This window comes from Lissotriton vulgaris, chromosome 3_2, assembly GCF_964263255.1.
Source record: "Lissotriton vulgaris chromosome 3_2, aLisVul1.2, whole genome shotgun sequence".
NCBI lineage: Eukaryota > Metazoa > Chordata > Amphibia > Caudata > Salamandridae > Lissotriton > Lissotriton vulgaris.
This window is the reverse complement of record NC_141690.1, coordinates 63,645,940-63,663,591: the sequence shown is the minus strand read 5'-3', so window position 1 is coordinate 63,663,591 and position 17,652 is coordinate 63,645,940. Positions and strand designations below refer to the sequence as shown.

Below are 17,652 nucleotides of genomic sequence, written 5' to 3'. Positions count from 1 at the left end.
GAAGCCAACACAGGGCTGGGGAGATTATGGCAGCCCATTGGCTAGTGACATCATCATCCCCCAGGGCACTTTCTGATCATATATATGGCACCCCCTGGAACCCTGAACCTCAGATCACGACTAAACTGGAGAAAGGACTGAAAAATTGCCCTGCTGACTCCTGGACCTGGCAAGAAAGACTGCACTTACTGCTGGACTGCACTAGCTACACCTTGGGCTTAGTAAAACGATGACTGTGCCTGTGGGTCTTGGCTCATGGAAAAGCTGATCTCGAGCCCAAGAGAAGTGAATCCATGGATCAGTCGAATGACCACCTGGTACCAGCACCAGGCCCATCAAAGCTGAAGAAGCCACACCGGAAGGTCAGTAACTACATTCTGCAAATTTGCCACCGACTGCCATTGGGCGACCCGAGCGACAGATCCTCAATGGCTAAAAGTTGCACCAAGTGCCATATGAGTCTAGATTGGTCCCCAAAAAGGGACACCAGTCTTCACCAAAGGATACCGCTGCTGTGTATGGAGAACGGAAGCCCAGCCACAGCTGGCCTTCTACTGTCTCAAAGAGGACTTTGAAGTACTTGACTCCTGCACAGAAATCAAACAATCAATCATTTGTAAAGCGCACTACATACCCGCGAGGGTCTCAAGGCGCTGGGGGGGATGGGGGAGGGGGGCGCTACTGATCGAACAGCAAGGTCTTGAGTATCCTCCTGAAGATCAGCAGGTCTTGGGTCTGATGTAGGCTCAGTGGGAGGGTGCTTCATGTCTTGGCGGCGAGGTGGGAGCAGGATCTCCCACCGGTGGTTGTTCTTCGGATGCGCAGGACGGTGGGGAGTGAGAAGTTGGCGGAGCGTAACTAGCGGTTGGGGATGTAGATAGAGAGGATCAGCTGAGTTTCGTCGGCGTAGGAGATTATGTTGCTGACGGAGACGTGCGGGCTTGAGGAGAAGACGGGGTCGAGCGTGTGGCCGGCGGAGTGGGTGGGTGTTGTGACGAGTTGCTTCAGTCCGAGGTTGGCAAGGTTATCGATCAGGGTTGTGGAGTTTTTGTCGTTGTTGTTCTCAAGGTGAAAGTTCAGGTCTCCGAGGAGGATGTAGTCAGTGGAGGTCAGGGCGTGCGTGCTGATCAAGTTGGCGATGGAATCTCTGAACTGGGGGCAGGGTCCGGGGGTCGGTAGACGAGGGTGCCTCTGAGGGTGGAGTTAGGGTCTGTGTGGATCTGGAAATGCATGTATTCGGCGGTGCTGAGCCCGTCGTCGGTGCTAGTCGAGGCCCTGATGCTGTTCTTGTGGACGATGGAGATTCCTCCTCCGATTCCGTTGGTGCGGTCACTGCGGGTGATCTTGTAGCCGTCTGGGATGGCTTTGGCGATGTCGGGTGCAGAGGAGTCGTTAAACCAGGTCTCTGTCAGGTAGGCGATGTCCGGGGATGTTGTGTCCTGCAGGTCCCAGAGCTCAACGGCATGCTTGCATGCAGAGCGGGTGTTCAGTAGTATGCATCGCAGCGGGTTGGGGTCTTTCTTGGCGGGTGGTTCGTCGGCTCTGAGGCTGTTGTAGCTGCAGTTCCGGCAGGTGAAGGGGCCGTGTATGCGTTTTGGAGCGGCCTCGAAGCAGGTGTGGCTCCGTCCAGAGTTGAGAGCGTGCAGAGTGCTGGTGTCGTAGTGGCGGCGGTCATTGCGGCGGGTGCGGGGTCAAGGCGTTCTGGCGCTGGGCGCGGATGGGCACAGACGGGCTTGCCATAGGCGCGGCGCGCCAGCGGTGCGCCCGCACAGCGGCCAGCATATATGGAGACGTGGGATAGAGGAGCAGCTGGGAGGCGGGAGGCAGGGGCAGCGAATAGGCAGAGGGCCGTCAGGGGGGCAGGGCCGCAGGGGCCGCAGCGGCGAGGGCGGTGAGGGACAAGGAAGGTAACAGAAGGAAAAAGGGCACAAAAACGAGTGGAGCAGAAGACAAAAGGGGCGCAGTAATGAGGGAAAAGCGAGTGGCACAGAGGGCAGAAGGGCACAAAACACTAGTGGAACAGAAGGCAAAAGGGGCACAAAAGCAAGGGAAAAACGAGTGGCACAGAGGGCAGAAGGGCACAAAAAATGAGTGGCACAGAGGGCAGAAGGGCACAAAAAATGAGTGGAACAGAAGGCAAAAGGGGCAAAAAACAAGGGAAAACGAGTGGTGCAGAAGGGCACAAAAAAACGAGTGGAACAGAAGGCAAAAGGGGCAAAAAACAAGGGAAAAACGAGTGGCACAGAAGGCAGAAGGGCACAAAAAAACGAGTGGAACAGATGGCAAAAGGGGCACAAAAACGAGGGAAAAACTAGTGGCACAGAAACAAAAAGGCACAGAAATACCAGAAAAACGAGTGGCACAGAGGCAAAATACAGAACACAGAAATACAGGGGCAGCTAATAAAAGAAGGCAGAACGGGCAGAGGCACGGGGCAGAGAGGGGAACAGAAGGGAAAACCGGGCATAGACACCGGGCAGCCAGGGGAACAGAAGGGAAAACCGGGCAGAGACACGGGGGCAGCCAGAGGTACAGAAGGAAAGACCGGGCAGAGAGAGCAATGGACAGCGAGGGGAACAGAGGGAAGAAAAAGGAGCACGGACCATGTACAGGCAGCGGGGGAAGACAGACAACAGCAGTCACAGACACAACAATGAAAATACAGGCAATACAATAAAAGCAATAAAGCGGAGGATGAACAAACCTACCTACGGCCTTCTACAGGCCACCAGGGATGAGGCGCAGGTGGTAGCCTGCGGGTGGTGGAGGGCCTCGAACTTCCTCAGCAGCGGCAGCTGGGGCAGGGAGACACAGGCGGTGCTGTGCAGAGGGGGAGCGACCTACCTGGTGGGGTCAAGGGTCGCCCCACCTTAACTGTGGACCGAGCAATAAGCGCAAGGACACCCCAATCAACAGCACAGCACCCAGACCTCTCCACTGAAGTCTATAGTGATCTAGATGTAAAGTGTGGAACTGGACTTAGGACTGATTTGGTGACCAGGTAACTATCCAAATACTCCTTAGTGACCTCTGATCTTCTCCCTGCTGGATTTGGACTCCCCACAAGGGTCGGAGTAGTCGAACACAACTTTTAAAACTTTTCAAAAGTTTCGATACCTCACAGTTACCAATGCTTGTTTATGCTTTGGACTAAAAAGTTGAAATTTACGTTTTACTTTAAAATCTATAGCTCCAAAACCCTCTGGTTGATTTTGCTCATCTTGGTGTCTATACATTCTTAAAATATAATCTATTTGATCAATTTGTATTTTTTTCTTGTCAGAGTTTCTCATTTCATTGTTTGATGTTTATACATGCCTTGCACTAGTTCCTTTGGTTAAGCCTTGCTGCTCGAAGCCACAGCTACCCAGGTTTGAACTGAAGGTTTTACAAAGGAGCCTGACGCGACCCAAGACAGTTTTGCAAGTGAATTACACAGTAACGTTGCACAAGCATACCATATATCACACCGCATTCTGCAATGCTGTGCGGTTTTGCACCATTTTTCACACCCCACAAAAAATTGCACGGGAGGTCAAGTGGAATTTTAAATGCACCATTCAGTGCTGACATTTTTAATTCATAGCTCCGTTCACAGACAATCAAACGCACTAATGTGCCTCTGCACGTCGAAATTGAAACACATATAAGATTCCAAGTTAAGAAAAAAGAGTCGCATCACCTTGATGTCACATAAATTGCTTTTAAATTAACGCTGAGTAGCAGAATCCTTTACTTCTGTGTAGACCGCTAACATTCCAAAACATCACGCATTGTGCACAGCTGAAAGGCAGTGCCTTCGTATGAACTTGGCAACAGTTGGCAACAAATACCGGAAGCTCCTTTTCACCTATCGAGAGAGGGGTTTTAGTGACCAATAGAACTTCTTCCTTTCGGCCAATCGGAGGACAGCTCACATTTTTTACTTCATGCGTTGCAAAGCTGTGCAGTGTAAACTGCAGTCACCTTTCTGTATGTATGGTGTCTTTCCACACTGTCTACTTCCCAGCTGTGCGCTTTGCCCTTCCAGCTTCCCTGAACTTTTGTAAGCTATTGTATAATGTCTAGAAATACAAAAATGGCTCTCATCTTTGGCGGATTTATCACAGCTGTGGCTGCAGCCTTCTACCCTATATACTTTCACCCTTTGATGCACATAGAAGAATATAGTAAGTGTCTGAATAATATTATTATTTTCGGTTTATTTCACTGGTTTACGCAGAATGGCGTGTGAGTGCTCAGTAGGTTAGTTGCTGCCACTTTATAGCTTCTAGGGTATGCTCTTCAATTGCACATCATAGCTCATAGCGTGCAAGTTGGATGTGCAAAGACGTAATTAATGTCAAAACCGTCAACAACCTAAATAAAAAAAAATACATCATGCAGGGAAGTCTCCCTAATTAAAAATTCTGGACTAAGCCGAAAGGTTCGCCTTTTATATAGTGTGTGGTCACATGCACACACGAAACATTGAGCCACACATTGTCTATGTAGGGCAGCTGCAATTTATGTCTCAAGTGAAAAATCCGACAGAACTAAACGAACCCATACGCCAAGCAACACAGATATTAAGAACAATGCACACAGACCAACAGTCAAACATAAACTTGTGCGGCTGGGTGATGAATAACAAGGCGTGGAAAGTAAGGTGGAGAGGGAGCACAGGATGCTGGACAGCAGAGGACCCTAAGGCGATGCGCAGCAGGGGAGCATTGCTTGTTGCTTCGTAGGGGAGCACTAGTTGATGTGCTTCTAGTGAACAGTCGCGAACGGATACTTCACCATTTGCAATGCTCTCCCGTTACATATAAAACAAACCACAAATATCTCCACCTTCAAAAGAGACCCCAAAATGCACCTGCTAAAAGATCTTTCCCTGTAAGTGGGTTTCTCAGGCCTGTGCTAAATACATGTAACTACGTCACTGTTTAACGTTTTTGCAGTGTTATGCTCTGTATGAGCTTGTTCATTGTTATACTATGCCATGTATGTATGTAGTATGTGTATAGCATACACTTTGAGAAAATGCAGCGGAGAGCTTGACACGTGCAAATGCAACCATTAAGTCAACGAGCGATAGGAAATGCAGCTGGATTTTGCAAGTAGAAGTGCACTGTTACTGCATTGTGATGTTGCGATGTTTAAAGAGGTGAATATTCAAATGTTTAATAAATTAGAGCAGTGTTGGAGCGGTCCTGATAGATAAGAGGATATTGTTACAGACCCCGGGAGCATAAATGGAAAAAGGCCTTCAGCATTGTTTTAAACCTTTTCCACTTATTAGCCTTCAGTTTGATGGCTGCTGTCTGCGGGTGTGCCTCGAGCCAACATAGGGGATGAGCTTGTCTGTCAGGTAAGCAGGGGTGCTAGCCGTGATGGCTTTGTACATGTTGCAGATGGTGTAGTCTGGCAAGGGGAGCAAATGGAATTCTAGCAGGATGGGGTAATGTGATTATATGCCATGCTTAAAGCCCTCTGCCACCCATGACCAAGTGTCATGACACGTTGTATCAAGAACAATAAAATGAAGGTGTGTACTTGAGTGTGTACTGGTGGAGAAGTGTGGCTCAATGGTTAGAGCGGCAGACCCTGATGCAGAGGTCTGGCCCGGGACCAGGGTTCAATTCCCGACGCAGCAGGGTCTTGGGCTCATTGTCTGCGGACTCGATAATTCTCGCCTCGGCGCCTACTCTAATCATGGGGTCCCACGCTGCAACTCTGGGCAATAGCTTGCTTAATCTCCACAACGGCCCCTACAACACTGGGATGCCTGGCCTCCACCTTGGGGGTGCCCAGGAGGGGCATCTCACAGGGAGAGCCAGGAAGGGTTCCACAACGTTATACAGCGCTGGGACGCCCTGGTGATGGGCAGCTGTGCGCTTTACAAGTATCCTACATTTACATTTGATGATGCCATTGATGGGTGCAGTTGGTGAGAAGATTGTCCATGTCAAGGAAATGTTCAGCTGAATGTTGAGTCAGAGTGATGATATCACCGTCTCTGTTTTCCCTCTTATCCCGTTTCCCTTTCCCCAGGGCTACTTCTAACCAACATATTATTTGTTATCTGGTTGGCAGTTGTGGTATTTTTTGTGTATGAGCATGACTCACCCGGGCGGGTATCCTGGCCCTGAAGCAGTAGCTGCATTTGCCAAACCTGAGCCAGGTCTTCAATATCATGTGGAATTCAAGAACTGAAGAGGTGGCTCTGATGTGTAGGGGTAGGCAGTTCCAAGATTTAGAAGCGATGTATGGGAAGGCATATATGCGGTTCTGCATATGCAGGGGGTGAGTTGGAGTCCTGCTGAGCAGAGGTATCAGATAGGTTTGTGGGGCCAATTTTGTGTAAGGCTCTGTATGTGTGCATGAGGAGATTGAAGAGTGCTCGTTTGTGGATTGGGAGGCAATGCAGGTATTTGAGGTGCCAGATGATGTGAATCCAAAGTGGGAGGTTGAGGTTGCGCCTAGCCGAAGAATTCTGTATCATCTGGAGCCTTCTGGTCAGTTGAGCATTGATTCTAGCAATAGTGTGTGTTGCCATAGACCAGCTTGCTGGTGATTAGTGCTTGGGTGACTGTTCCCAATATTGGTGAGGAGCCATTCGAAGTGCGTGGAAGCAGGAGATGGAGACTTCGTCACTTGGTCATTTATGGAATGCTGGTTGTTGATTACTATTTTGAGGTTCTTTGCGTGAGTTATTTGGAGGGGTGTGGATTCGATGGTTTACATAAGTGTGGGATTGGAGACATTGTTGAAGACTGTGGTAAGGTCAGTTATGGTGGGGGCTGCTGTGCCACCTCTGTCCATGATCATCCCAATGTCATCCATGACGACGGGGTCTGCACTGTGGTTGGGCCTAAATCTGTATTGAGTGGTGTCGAGGATGTTGTTGTCGTTGTGGTCGGTGGTCTTTTACACCACACTTGCTAGATAGAGTATAAGGGAGGTAGGGTAGTAGTTGGCTAGCGTCTTTAGGTCTGCATAGGGTGTCTTGAGGAAGGGGACTACTGTGATGTGTTTTCAGGCATCTGAGGAGGTGGCTGTGACAATTTAGTTGTTCAGGATTTGGTTGAAGGATGCTCTACTGTGGTCCAATCTTTTCATGAAGGTATGATGAAAGGAGGGGTCAAGGGTGCTCTGGTGTGTATGGACTTTGTGGTCATTGCAGTTTCTTGAGTGGTTATGACAGCCCCGTGTGGTCAAGGTCTGGGAGTTAGCTGAAATGGACAGGAGGGCTACGAAAGTGGAAGGGTCTGATTAGTATGCAAAGTTGTTATATATGCCTGTGATCTTGTCACTGAAGTATAGGGACAGCTTAATGCTGTGTTCCAGACAGGGGGATTACACTGGTGAAGCTTGCTACTGGAGAGATAAAGTCTTTCACTATGGCGAAGATTTTCTTGGCACTGTTGGTGCTGCTGTCGATGCGGTTGGTGAGCGTGGCTCTGCTTTGCTACAGGTAGCATCTGTGGTCTGAATTGTAGGTGCTTTGATGATGATCTGATTTTGTCTCCAATTGCGCTCAATTTGCTTACAGTGGTGCTTGATGAGGCTGTGCTCTTCTATGTACTAGTTTGACTGTGGTCTGTTTTTATTGGGTTTGTTGTCTTTGTAAGGAAGTTTGAAAGACCAGGAGGCTTCTGAGATCTTGTTCCGGCCCCATTGTGAAGATTTGCCAATGGTTTTTCAGCAGTGGTGTGTGATGGGTATGGTGAAGTCTGACAAGATGATTTGTGTTGGCTTGCCTAATTTGGAGGAGTATGGAAACATACGCCGCTCGCTTTAAATTCCAAGTACAAGGTTAGTGCTTACTGACCAGTCCTCCTGTGCAGATCTGAAGCTTGGCAGACAAGCAGAGAAAATAAACTATGTACAAGCTCCCTGAGCATATTAGGGCTATTGTGAGGTTTATCTTTTAGAAAAACACCTGCTTTGTGGGTATCTTTCTGGTTAAGAAATATTAAGCTGGTCGCATCAACATGACTGTCCACCTGGCATTTGGCTTTAAGTGCTTTCACTCCTGTAGTTTATGCATTTTCGTCAAAATGGTCTCCACCAAATTGGTATGGATTTTTAAGTTGGGTAGGCAGTCCTCTGATGGGAGGACAATGTTGACAGCCTCCAGTGCAGCGATCTAGCTAACTACCTTCCCGAGCATAACTGAGCCACATAGCTTGCTGTCTTTCAATGCCGAACCAATAAAAATAGCTGTTGTTGAATATTTTAATGGAGAAATACATTTCTAACGGCATATGCTGGCCGCTGAAAGAACTGCAAACTCTCTTGCATTACATTGTACAAGTTACCATATATCACAACAAGTAGAGTGCCTGTGCAAAAAATTCACAGATATACAAAGAAGACCACATCCTACATTTCCAGGGGGGTCATTGGTCGTCACTATATTCAGTGGGGGTCATATTAAAACAGGGAAGGCCACCCTTAATGGAACAGGATGTCTCGTACACGTAAAAGTGTCCTTCTTCATCATCGGCATCCTCTCCTTACCCTGGTAAGATGGTACTACCAAGGTGGACTCAACCGCTATGAAGACATGACGGTATGAGGAAGTTTGTGCATAGAATATACTGGACAAGGCGGGATCCCGAAAATATAAAAATACCTTTGTGAGGACTTTGGGTATACCTAAAAATACTTTGCTTGGCGGGTAAGGAGGGCGCAATGGCTCAAACCCATCTGCTAGTCGCCAACATGCTTCTGCCCTCAAAAGTTAGCTTATCTGGTCTGGGCATTCGTCAGGGCTAAAGGATCCCTATCAAAGGAGTCTCTAGGATTAATCCATAATTTCTGGTAATGCAGAAGCATCACCAAACAGCACACTCAACCAGGTGAGACCTACCTGTTTTTTCCCCCAAAATATTCTCGTAGAAAACACTAGACTTTAGGGGATACCGATAGGTTGGTGAGGGATGCGGTGGTGTCCTTTGTAGTCACACTTGCATCAAAACGTTCACCACTCCAGTGAACCTAGAAGTTCCAGCTCCATTCCACTGTTACCTTCATTAGTTCTTGGGATATATTAATGCCACTTTTCAGCAATCAGAAAACGAAACCTAAAATTGAGCTGTGTGTTCCTAAATGGGATTTTGGTTTGCACTGAGATGATATACAACTCAGTGTGAAAAATGACTGCATTAGTCTGCTGAAGAAAAACAATAAGCATTGACAAATGTATTCCATTTGACATCTAATAGAGTTGTGCCTCAAAGAAGCTATTGAGGTTGTCGCCCCTGCGCGTAAAATCAGGATGAGAGACAAGGGCAAAGCCGCAGGATGGTTTAACCAAGATCTCAGGGTACTAAAGCAAGCTCTACGCCAACGTGAAAGAGCCTGACGGAAGTCCCGCGCGCCCCTGGAACATGAAGCCTACACACGGCAGCTAGCACTTTATAAAAAAGCCATTCGTTTGAGAAAGGCTGATTTCTATGAAACAGCCATCTCAATGGCAGCTAATCCCCAGAGAGAGGTCTTTAGAGTCCTGAATGATCTACGTACCATCAAAGAGCCAAAACCTTCCTTTGACTCCAAAGACTGTCAGGACTTTCAAGACTTTTTTATGAACAAAATTAAGAATTTGGTCTCAGAAATTAGTCAGATTCCAATCCTCCCGTGCTCTGCAGAACCTGTCCCACCTCCCATCAGACCCACCATACAAAAACTATCAGTCCTACCAGCTCTAACTAAGGAGTGCCTAGCGACTATATTGAACCGGGTAAAATCAGGCTCTCCAGTTGACCCCTGTCCACCGCAGATCTTTAAGCTGGGTTGGCCGGGATTGGAGAACAATGTCCTTAGGCTACTTAACCACTCCATCGAGCAGGGACTGGTGCCCTCTAATTTTAAAGAGGCTAGGGTAGTTCCGCTACTGAAGAAAGCTGGTGCGGACCCAAAAAACCTAAAGAACTTTAGGCCAATTTCCCAGCTCCCTTTTCTTGCAAAGATCCTGGAGCAACATGTTCTACATTCTCTTACCCACTTCCTGGAAAGTAACCATCTTCTGGAGCCCAACCAGGCGGGCTTCAGAGCACACCACAGCACGGAACTTGTGATGCTCTCCGTGCTGGATGACCTAAGACTCAAGGCGGACAATAAGAAACCTTGTGCCCTGATCCTCTTGGACTTATCCGCGGCATTTGATACTGTTAATCACTGTCAACTTTTGTCGCGGATACAGGACCTGGGGATTCAGGGTACAGCCTTCGCCTGGTTAACATCTTTCCTGGAAGACAGGTCGCAACGAGTACAGCTTGCTGATCTTGTATCTAAACCAGCAAAACTGACTTGCGGCGTGCCTCAGGGCTCGGCCCTGTCACCCCTACTGTTCAACATATACCTTCAGCCACTGATTGCGTCATTAAATAGGATGGACTGTAGAGTCTACAATTATGCAGACGACACACAAATCCTGATTCAGATCGAGGACACCGCTCAGGCTCATTTGAGAATGCAGAACACTCTCAAATTTATAATCAGCTGGATGTCGAACAACTCTCTAAAAATAAATCCTGACAAAACCGAAGTCCTGGCAATTACCACAGCTGCCAACCCATGGTGCGACCAGTTTTGGCCGGCTGAATTGGGCCCTCTCCCAGCCCCAGCCCCAGCAGTCAAAAGTCTGGGCATCAAAATTGATGCCCGACTATCAATGACCCAGCAGGTATCATCTGTGGTCGGCGTCTGTGTGAGTCTGATCCGCCAGCTGAGGAAACTCTCCTCAGTTTTATCCTTTTCCACCATGAGGCTGGCGGTCTCCGCCTTAATTCTGGCACGACTGGACTACGGTAACTCTCTGTACTATGGCCTCCCAAACAACCTTCTGGCCCGACTTCAGGTCGTAATGAATGATGCAGCAAGACTCATCTTTAATAAACCTAGGCACACTCGGGCCACACCCCTACTTCGCAGCTTGCATTGGCTACCCATTGCCCAAAGAACTAAATTTAAAAGTCTCTGCATTGCTCACAAAGCGGTTTACGGCTCAGCCCCCAAATACATTAAAGATCGGCTCCCTAGGTATTTTCCCAATAGGTCTCTCCGGTCAGCTGAGGCATGTAACCTAATCTGCCCTCTGTACAATCTCACATCCAAGGGCGGCAGAGCCTTTTCTAGCACTGTCCCTCAGGCATGGAACCTTCTCCCGGTTGAACTCAGGAAGGAAACAAATATATTGCCGTTCAGGAAAAAGCTGAAGACAGTGCTCTTCGCAGAGGCATGGGGACCTCTGTGATCCGCTTTTTTCGTCTACTGATGTTGTGTTTCCGCTGATAGCGCTTAGATACCCCTGGGTGATATAGCGCTTTACAAGCTCATAATAACATAACATAACATAACATGGTCTTAAGCCTAGCCCCGAGAATCAGAATACCACAGTCATTCGCTCTCTGATTCTGCCTGACTGCAGCACGTATCCAAAAGATGAATGATCCTCCTATATTTTAATCTTATGTCAGATGAGTGCAGGCAAGCACAGAACAGCAATACTTTAATTTACCCTGTCAACAACCTTTAAGAGTTCCTGGCTTTATGCATAGTATTTGAGCTCCATTGAGGCCAAACCTAAAAATCTGTCGGACCCACTGATCTGCAAGATATGTACATATCACATATCTAAAATCACTTTGTTGCAGCATAACGGCTCCAAATCTTTGCAGATATGCAAACTGAAATTTAAGATAACAAAGGGCCTAATTCAGAAACATTGTAGTACCCTTCAAAGTACAGGCATAAACTCTTGTTGATTTCCATATACAAATGGGAAATACGGAGTCACAGTATCTGGATTTTTTACTTGTCTAGTTAGGGCATTTGTTGACTCAGAATCAGCCCTAAAATCGTACAGGTTTCTAATTGGCAAAACATCTCCTGATAAGTGGGTCAGTATGCTCATCCAGTGGATGATCCTTCCAGCAATCACCACAGGCTTCTCATCTCCTTCGTGATCAGACTCAGGAGTATCACTTCTTTGCTTGAGATCTGGACTGTCAGCATCGTATTTGACCAAGACAGCAGCTGCTACCTGCTCAGAGACAGTTACAGGATTTTGGACCCCAGTCAAATAAGAGTTTACTGATCCCTTCCCTATTAACGTTACTATGTGTAATGCTGTGACTGGCTTCACCTAGTGGGTGGTTCCCAAGGAAGTTGCTTAGCACTGCCTGGTCTTACTTCTTGCCCCAAATGTTCTCAGTTAGATCTTTGAACCTGTTTTGTCGCGGCGGGTTAAAGAAAAATTTGCCTTTATGCAGCAAGCATAACATGTTATGCTATGTGTATTTGTAAAGGGCTCTATCACCAGGAGCTTATCTTTGGCTGTCTGCTTTCAGATACATAAACAAATGGACTTTTGGTGGGGGAGGAGTAGGAGTATTCATACCCTCTCTTTCGAGCAATACGTTTTGTCCTCCAAGTTCAAAGCTGAAAGCAAAAGAGATGCCTGTCCGGGTATGCTCACAATGAATGTTTATGGACAGAAACTATGTTGACATTTTTGTCTTCTACAGTTTAAAAAAAATATTTACCCATTCGACAGTATGCGTTCCCATTCAGAATGTGAATGTTCTTTATATCTTACCTGTGTGAACCTTGCCTGTGGTCTATACATGTTCACATTCTGAATGGTGACACTCAGGAGATTTCTGTCAAGGACGTAAATTAATGTTAGAACTGCAGAAGTGTCAGCAGGGCTGACATGATGTTTCAACCCATTTGCTTGAATGATTTTTGGTTACTACAGCAGTCGCTTTACATAACTGCAGAACACGTGTCAAACTGGCAAGAGTTTGTTTTTTGCACACCAGATGCTGATGTTCGACTGCATAGCTAAGTAGATAAGGCTGTGCTACCACAATATCGCTCCCCCTGCATTGAACAGTGTATGGAGCCACGTTCTTTTGAAAATGCCTTCATATCACGTGGAGGAATTCAAACCACTTCTTTTGACTTATTAGCATCAGTTGGCTCCTTTTGAATATATTCATCTTGATGACGTGGGCAGGGGTAGGCGCCAGAGTGGTGGGCTCCAAGATAGCTGCATTGTAGTGTGGCTCTGGAAGCAAAATCCATCTAACTCATCCACAGAGCAGTTGCAATCTGCATAGTGCTGCGCTGGAAATAGGCACTGAGATGCTAGTGCACTGTATTTTGACTACGGCGGAGTACTTAGAGGCGTGGGGACCCTGTTTGGCCGACTGGTATCTGAATGCATGGACCACACATACACAACAGTGGAAGCACTGGCTGTGCAAGATGCTCGATTCTCGGTGTGGCTGAATGTTTGGCTCCCTCGAGGGATGCAGTTTTGAACCCCAGCGCCGGCAAAGAGCAGAGAAATTTGGGCATGCTACTACCCTCAGCGTCCAGGAGGCAGAGGCATAACAACTGAGAATCCTAAAGAAAAAAAAACATTGGCAAAAGAAAGATCAAGACCTGCATTTATAAAGCCCTGAACAGTGGGGTGAAAGCGCACTACAAAGAGAAACTGCGCCTCAAAGGAAAGGCCAACTTGAAGAATCAGCTCACACACATCAGTGGGCAACACCACACGTACCAACCTCACCGTTAATCTTCACGCCCAAAGCCGTGGGAACAAAGACTGCTCACCATGGCAGATAATGCCAATTCCGCCCCGCAGTAAGGCCTGGAACAGAGGCAGCCAATCTCACAACATGCACTTGTGGGAGTGCTACAGTCCTTCATTGAGCTCGCCCATCCAGCTACTGCATCATCATACTGGAAGACATGGGTTGGAAGGCTAGAAAACTACTTTGTCGCAAAACGTGAGACTGATAGAGCTATCAAACGCTCCCTTCTGCTTCATTATGAAGGCGAAGAAATCTACAAACTATCCGAACACCTACCAAATATAGGAGCTGCCAACGACTATGACTTTGCCGTACGCACGCTTAACGCACACTTTGATCCACAATTGAACCCGTACTTTGAACATTTAAAACTTTGACAAGCCTGGCAGCTAGGAGGGAGTCCATAGCCGCATTCTACATGCACCTACACGCACTTGTCAGCACATGCATTGCGGACGACCACTCTAAGGTAAGAAGGGCACAAATCATCCAAGGTTACTAGAACAAGGCCCTCAGAGGCCTCATCCTGCTGCAGTATATCATCAGTCTCAATGACATTCTCGTCATGGCCACGTCCCCTGATCTGTCTGCAGCACAAGTGGCCAAAATAGACGCTGCCATCACACAACAACCTGAAAAGACCCCCACATTAAAAATCGAGGTTGCAGCTGCCATCCACAAGAAAGGAAGGCTCAACAAGCCCAAGACTCAGATCACCCCCCAGCAAGGGGACCTCTGCAGATAATGTGGGCTTGAGGAGCACCCCCACGAAGACTGCCCAGCGTCGTCACAAAACCACAAACAGCGACTGGAAGACTCATCACCAGACGATGGCGAAGAGGAAGCCTTCCTCATCTCATTCACCAATGACTTCAAACAACATATAAGGCCACAGCCCAAATACATTGTTCAGATCGCCAGTTCAGACATCAAGGCCTCATTCATAACAGTGCCTCATTAAATGTGATGGGAATCTAACAATACCCACACCTCCAGCTGAGACCACCTCTGTCCCCGGCAAATGCCAAGAGCTTCACCTATGGCAGCCAGTCCCTACTGACCCTGAAAGTCCAAGTACAATCGAAAGGTCAACCGATCACAACCACATTCCACGTGGTTAACAGGGAGGTCTACACTCACAGCAGAAGATCTAAGCTTAGAATCTTTCACCCAAAATGTGACAGCCTGCCAGGTCGATGAACTCCTGCCCCTGAGCTCTTCAAAGTATTAGGGTGCCTGAAGGCTCTTCCCATCAACTTACATATTTACATGTCAATCAAACAAGTTGCATTTCGCCACCAACAAGTACCCTTTCATCTGCGGCCAGTAGTTAAGAAAGAGTTAGACAAGCTGGAGAGCCAAGGCGTCATCAAAAAAGTGTCTGGGCCCACACTATGTGTGTTCATCATGTACATCGCAGAGAAGCTGAAACAGCCAGGGAAGATACGTCTCTGCATCGACATGCACTTCCCCAATCAGGCCATCAAGCGAAAGAGCACAAAACACCCCCACTGGACAATATCATCGCCGACCTTAATGGGGAGTGGGGGCTTTCGAAGCTAAACCTCAACGCTGTATTCTACTGACCTCTCCTCTCAGAAGAAAGCAGGTATATCACCAGATTTTTCACACACCTGGGGCTGTGCCAGTACGAAAGACTGAACTTTGGAAATTCCTCACCAGCAGAGGTCTTCCAGGCTGCCATTAGGGAGATACTATCTGGTCTCTAGGGTGTCATGAATGTGAGTGATGACATCCTAATATATTCCGCTACACCAGAAGATAACCACAGACACCTGCGGGCCACTCTAAGAAACCTATGGGAGCACGTTGTCACTTTGCACTGGGAAAACTGTTCCTTTTTCCAGAACTCCATCGTGCTTTTTTGGTTATGTGTTCAATCTGGATGGTGTGCAAGTTGATCCCCGAAAGTCACAAGCCATACAACATGCCCCTGCCCCGATGACTGTATCAAAAGTCTGAAGCTTCCTGGGGATGGCCACCTACTGTGGTAGGTTAATCCCTAATTTAGCCACCATCGCCGAACCCCTGAGAGCCCTCAACAAGGCCAATGTCCCCTGGAGATGCGGTACCACTGAAGAAAGTGCTTTTCAAGCGGTGAAGACAGTCTTTCTCAGTGAGACTTATATGGCCTACTTTGATTCAAAGAAATTAACCAAACTGTTGGTCGACGCCAGCCCAGTTGGATTGGGAGCCATGCTCACCCAGGAGATAGAGCCTGGGAGGTGGGCTTTGCTAGCCTTCGCCAGCAAAGCACCGACACTGGTGGAGGCACGTTACTCTCAAATCGAGAGAGAAGTGCTCGCCATTAAATGGGCCTGTGGACTCTTTCACCTGTTTTTCTGTGGTAGGCCATTCATAGTAGTCTCTGACTACCAACCACTTGTCCCTCTATTGCGTGGCTCAGCTCCATGCCCTCCTCCACAAATTGAGCGCTGGGCCATCCAACTGCAGTACTACCACATGGAGGTCACCTACCGACAGGGATCCAAAAAGCAAGCAGATTTTCTTTCACACCATCTACCCTCCGTGGCTAGCGAGAATGATAACGCGGATGCATCAGAAGCTTACATTGGCATAGTCCAGGCACTAAGCCGACAGGAAATCAGAGATGCCACCACAACAAAACCACTGCTTGAAAAACCGATGAGCGCTCTACAAAATGGCCCTGTATTCAACTTCCTACATGATGCCAATGGGTGGTAAGTCCTGTAAAAAGAAAATTTCATGAAAATAGGGGGAGTGCGCAACAAGCTAACAGCATCTAGTAGTAGTAGTAGTAGGAGAAAAACTTTATTAGGTCTTTACACCAAATTACATTTTTCACTAAATGCTTGTCAAACGCTAATTTTAACTGTAGTTTGGTGTTTTTCTCTTTTAAAAAGAACCACATTTTCGCATACTTGCACACTAAAACTTTAATTCACATAGAACTTAGTTCTATATATACTTTTTTATTGTATTTCATTTGGAATGCTCTTGTTTTAAAATCGTTTTAAATTTGTACCTGTGGTAGTTGTTTGCCTGGCTCTGCATGATCCCATACTCTATGGTATGGCCGCTCCCTGACTTTCAGCCTCTCTAGCCGCACAGACTCTCGCTGGTATCATTTTGAGCGACATTCTAGCCGCACTCTATTGTCCTTGACTCTATTTTAGCTGACAGATGCAAGCGCACGGCGCGCGGGCGCGCCGATGGCGCTCCAGAGGCAAGCCCGTCTGCGCCCATCCGCGCCCTGACTCACCCAGCGGCCAGAAATTATGTCCAAAATGCTATCACTGTAAGTAAGAGAATTACATACTCGCCTGCGCAACTTCACAGACTTAGTAAATATATTTCTCCTAAATGCTCTGTATGTATTCCTCCTTATCGCGGCTTTACTTGCATTCAATGCAATTTTACATTGGGTCCTATGTGTCTTATAAACACCATTTCCAGAACTGGCCTTCATGTCTGTCACAGCACCACCTCTGCCAAAATGGCATGTCGCCAGAATTTGTACTTTTTAAGCCTTAACTGTCGTTCTCTGGCCAAAAATAAGCGGCATATTTTTGACCTTCTTAGTACTGAACATCCAGATGCACTCTTTCTGACCGAAACATGGCTTCATGCCAGTACGGGCCCCGACATTGCCACTGCTCTTCCTCCTGGATATGTCATCGCCAGGAAAGATCGAGACACTGGCAAAGGAAGGGGGGATTGCTATAATTTATAAATCTACTCATTTCTGTAAATTTGAAGCTATTTCCATCACAGAGTGTGAAGCAACTTTGTTTAAACTCTCTGTATCCCCTCAGCTGACCTTGTCTGGCATTTTAATTTATCGCCCTTCGGGGAAGCCCGGCCATTGGGTCTCCACTTTCCCTGACCTTATCGATCCCTTTATTTTACAGGCAGTGAATTTTACAATTCTAGGTGACCTGAACCTTCACCTCGAAGATAATCAGAATAACATCTGCCATGCGTTTTTTTCTGATTTGGAGGCTCTAAGCTTACGGTTATGCAATCAGGGCCCTACTCATAAGGCGGG

The 17,652-nt window shown here is 47.4% G+C and overlaps 1 protein-coding gene across 1 annotated transcript in view; it reads left to right on the top strand.

Moving 5' to 3' along the window:
* Positions 1-3,941: 3,941 nt before the first annotated feature.
* SMIM20 (small integral membrane protein 20) overlaps positions 3,942-17,652 on the top strand; it is a 113,954-nt gene continuing 100,243 nt past the window's right edge. The window contains exon 1 of the mRNA XM_086964006.1: positions 3,942-4,169. Within this exon, the coding sequence (XP_086820132.1) occupies positions 4,061-4,169 (109 nt within the window). The 5' untranslated portion in view covers positions 3,942-4,060. The remainder of the gene's footprint in view (positions 4,170-17,652) is intronic.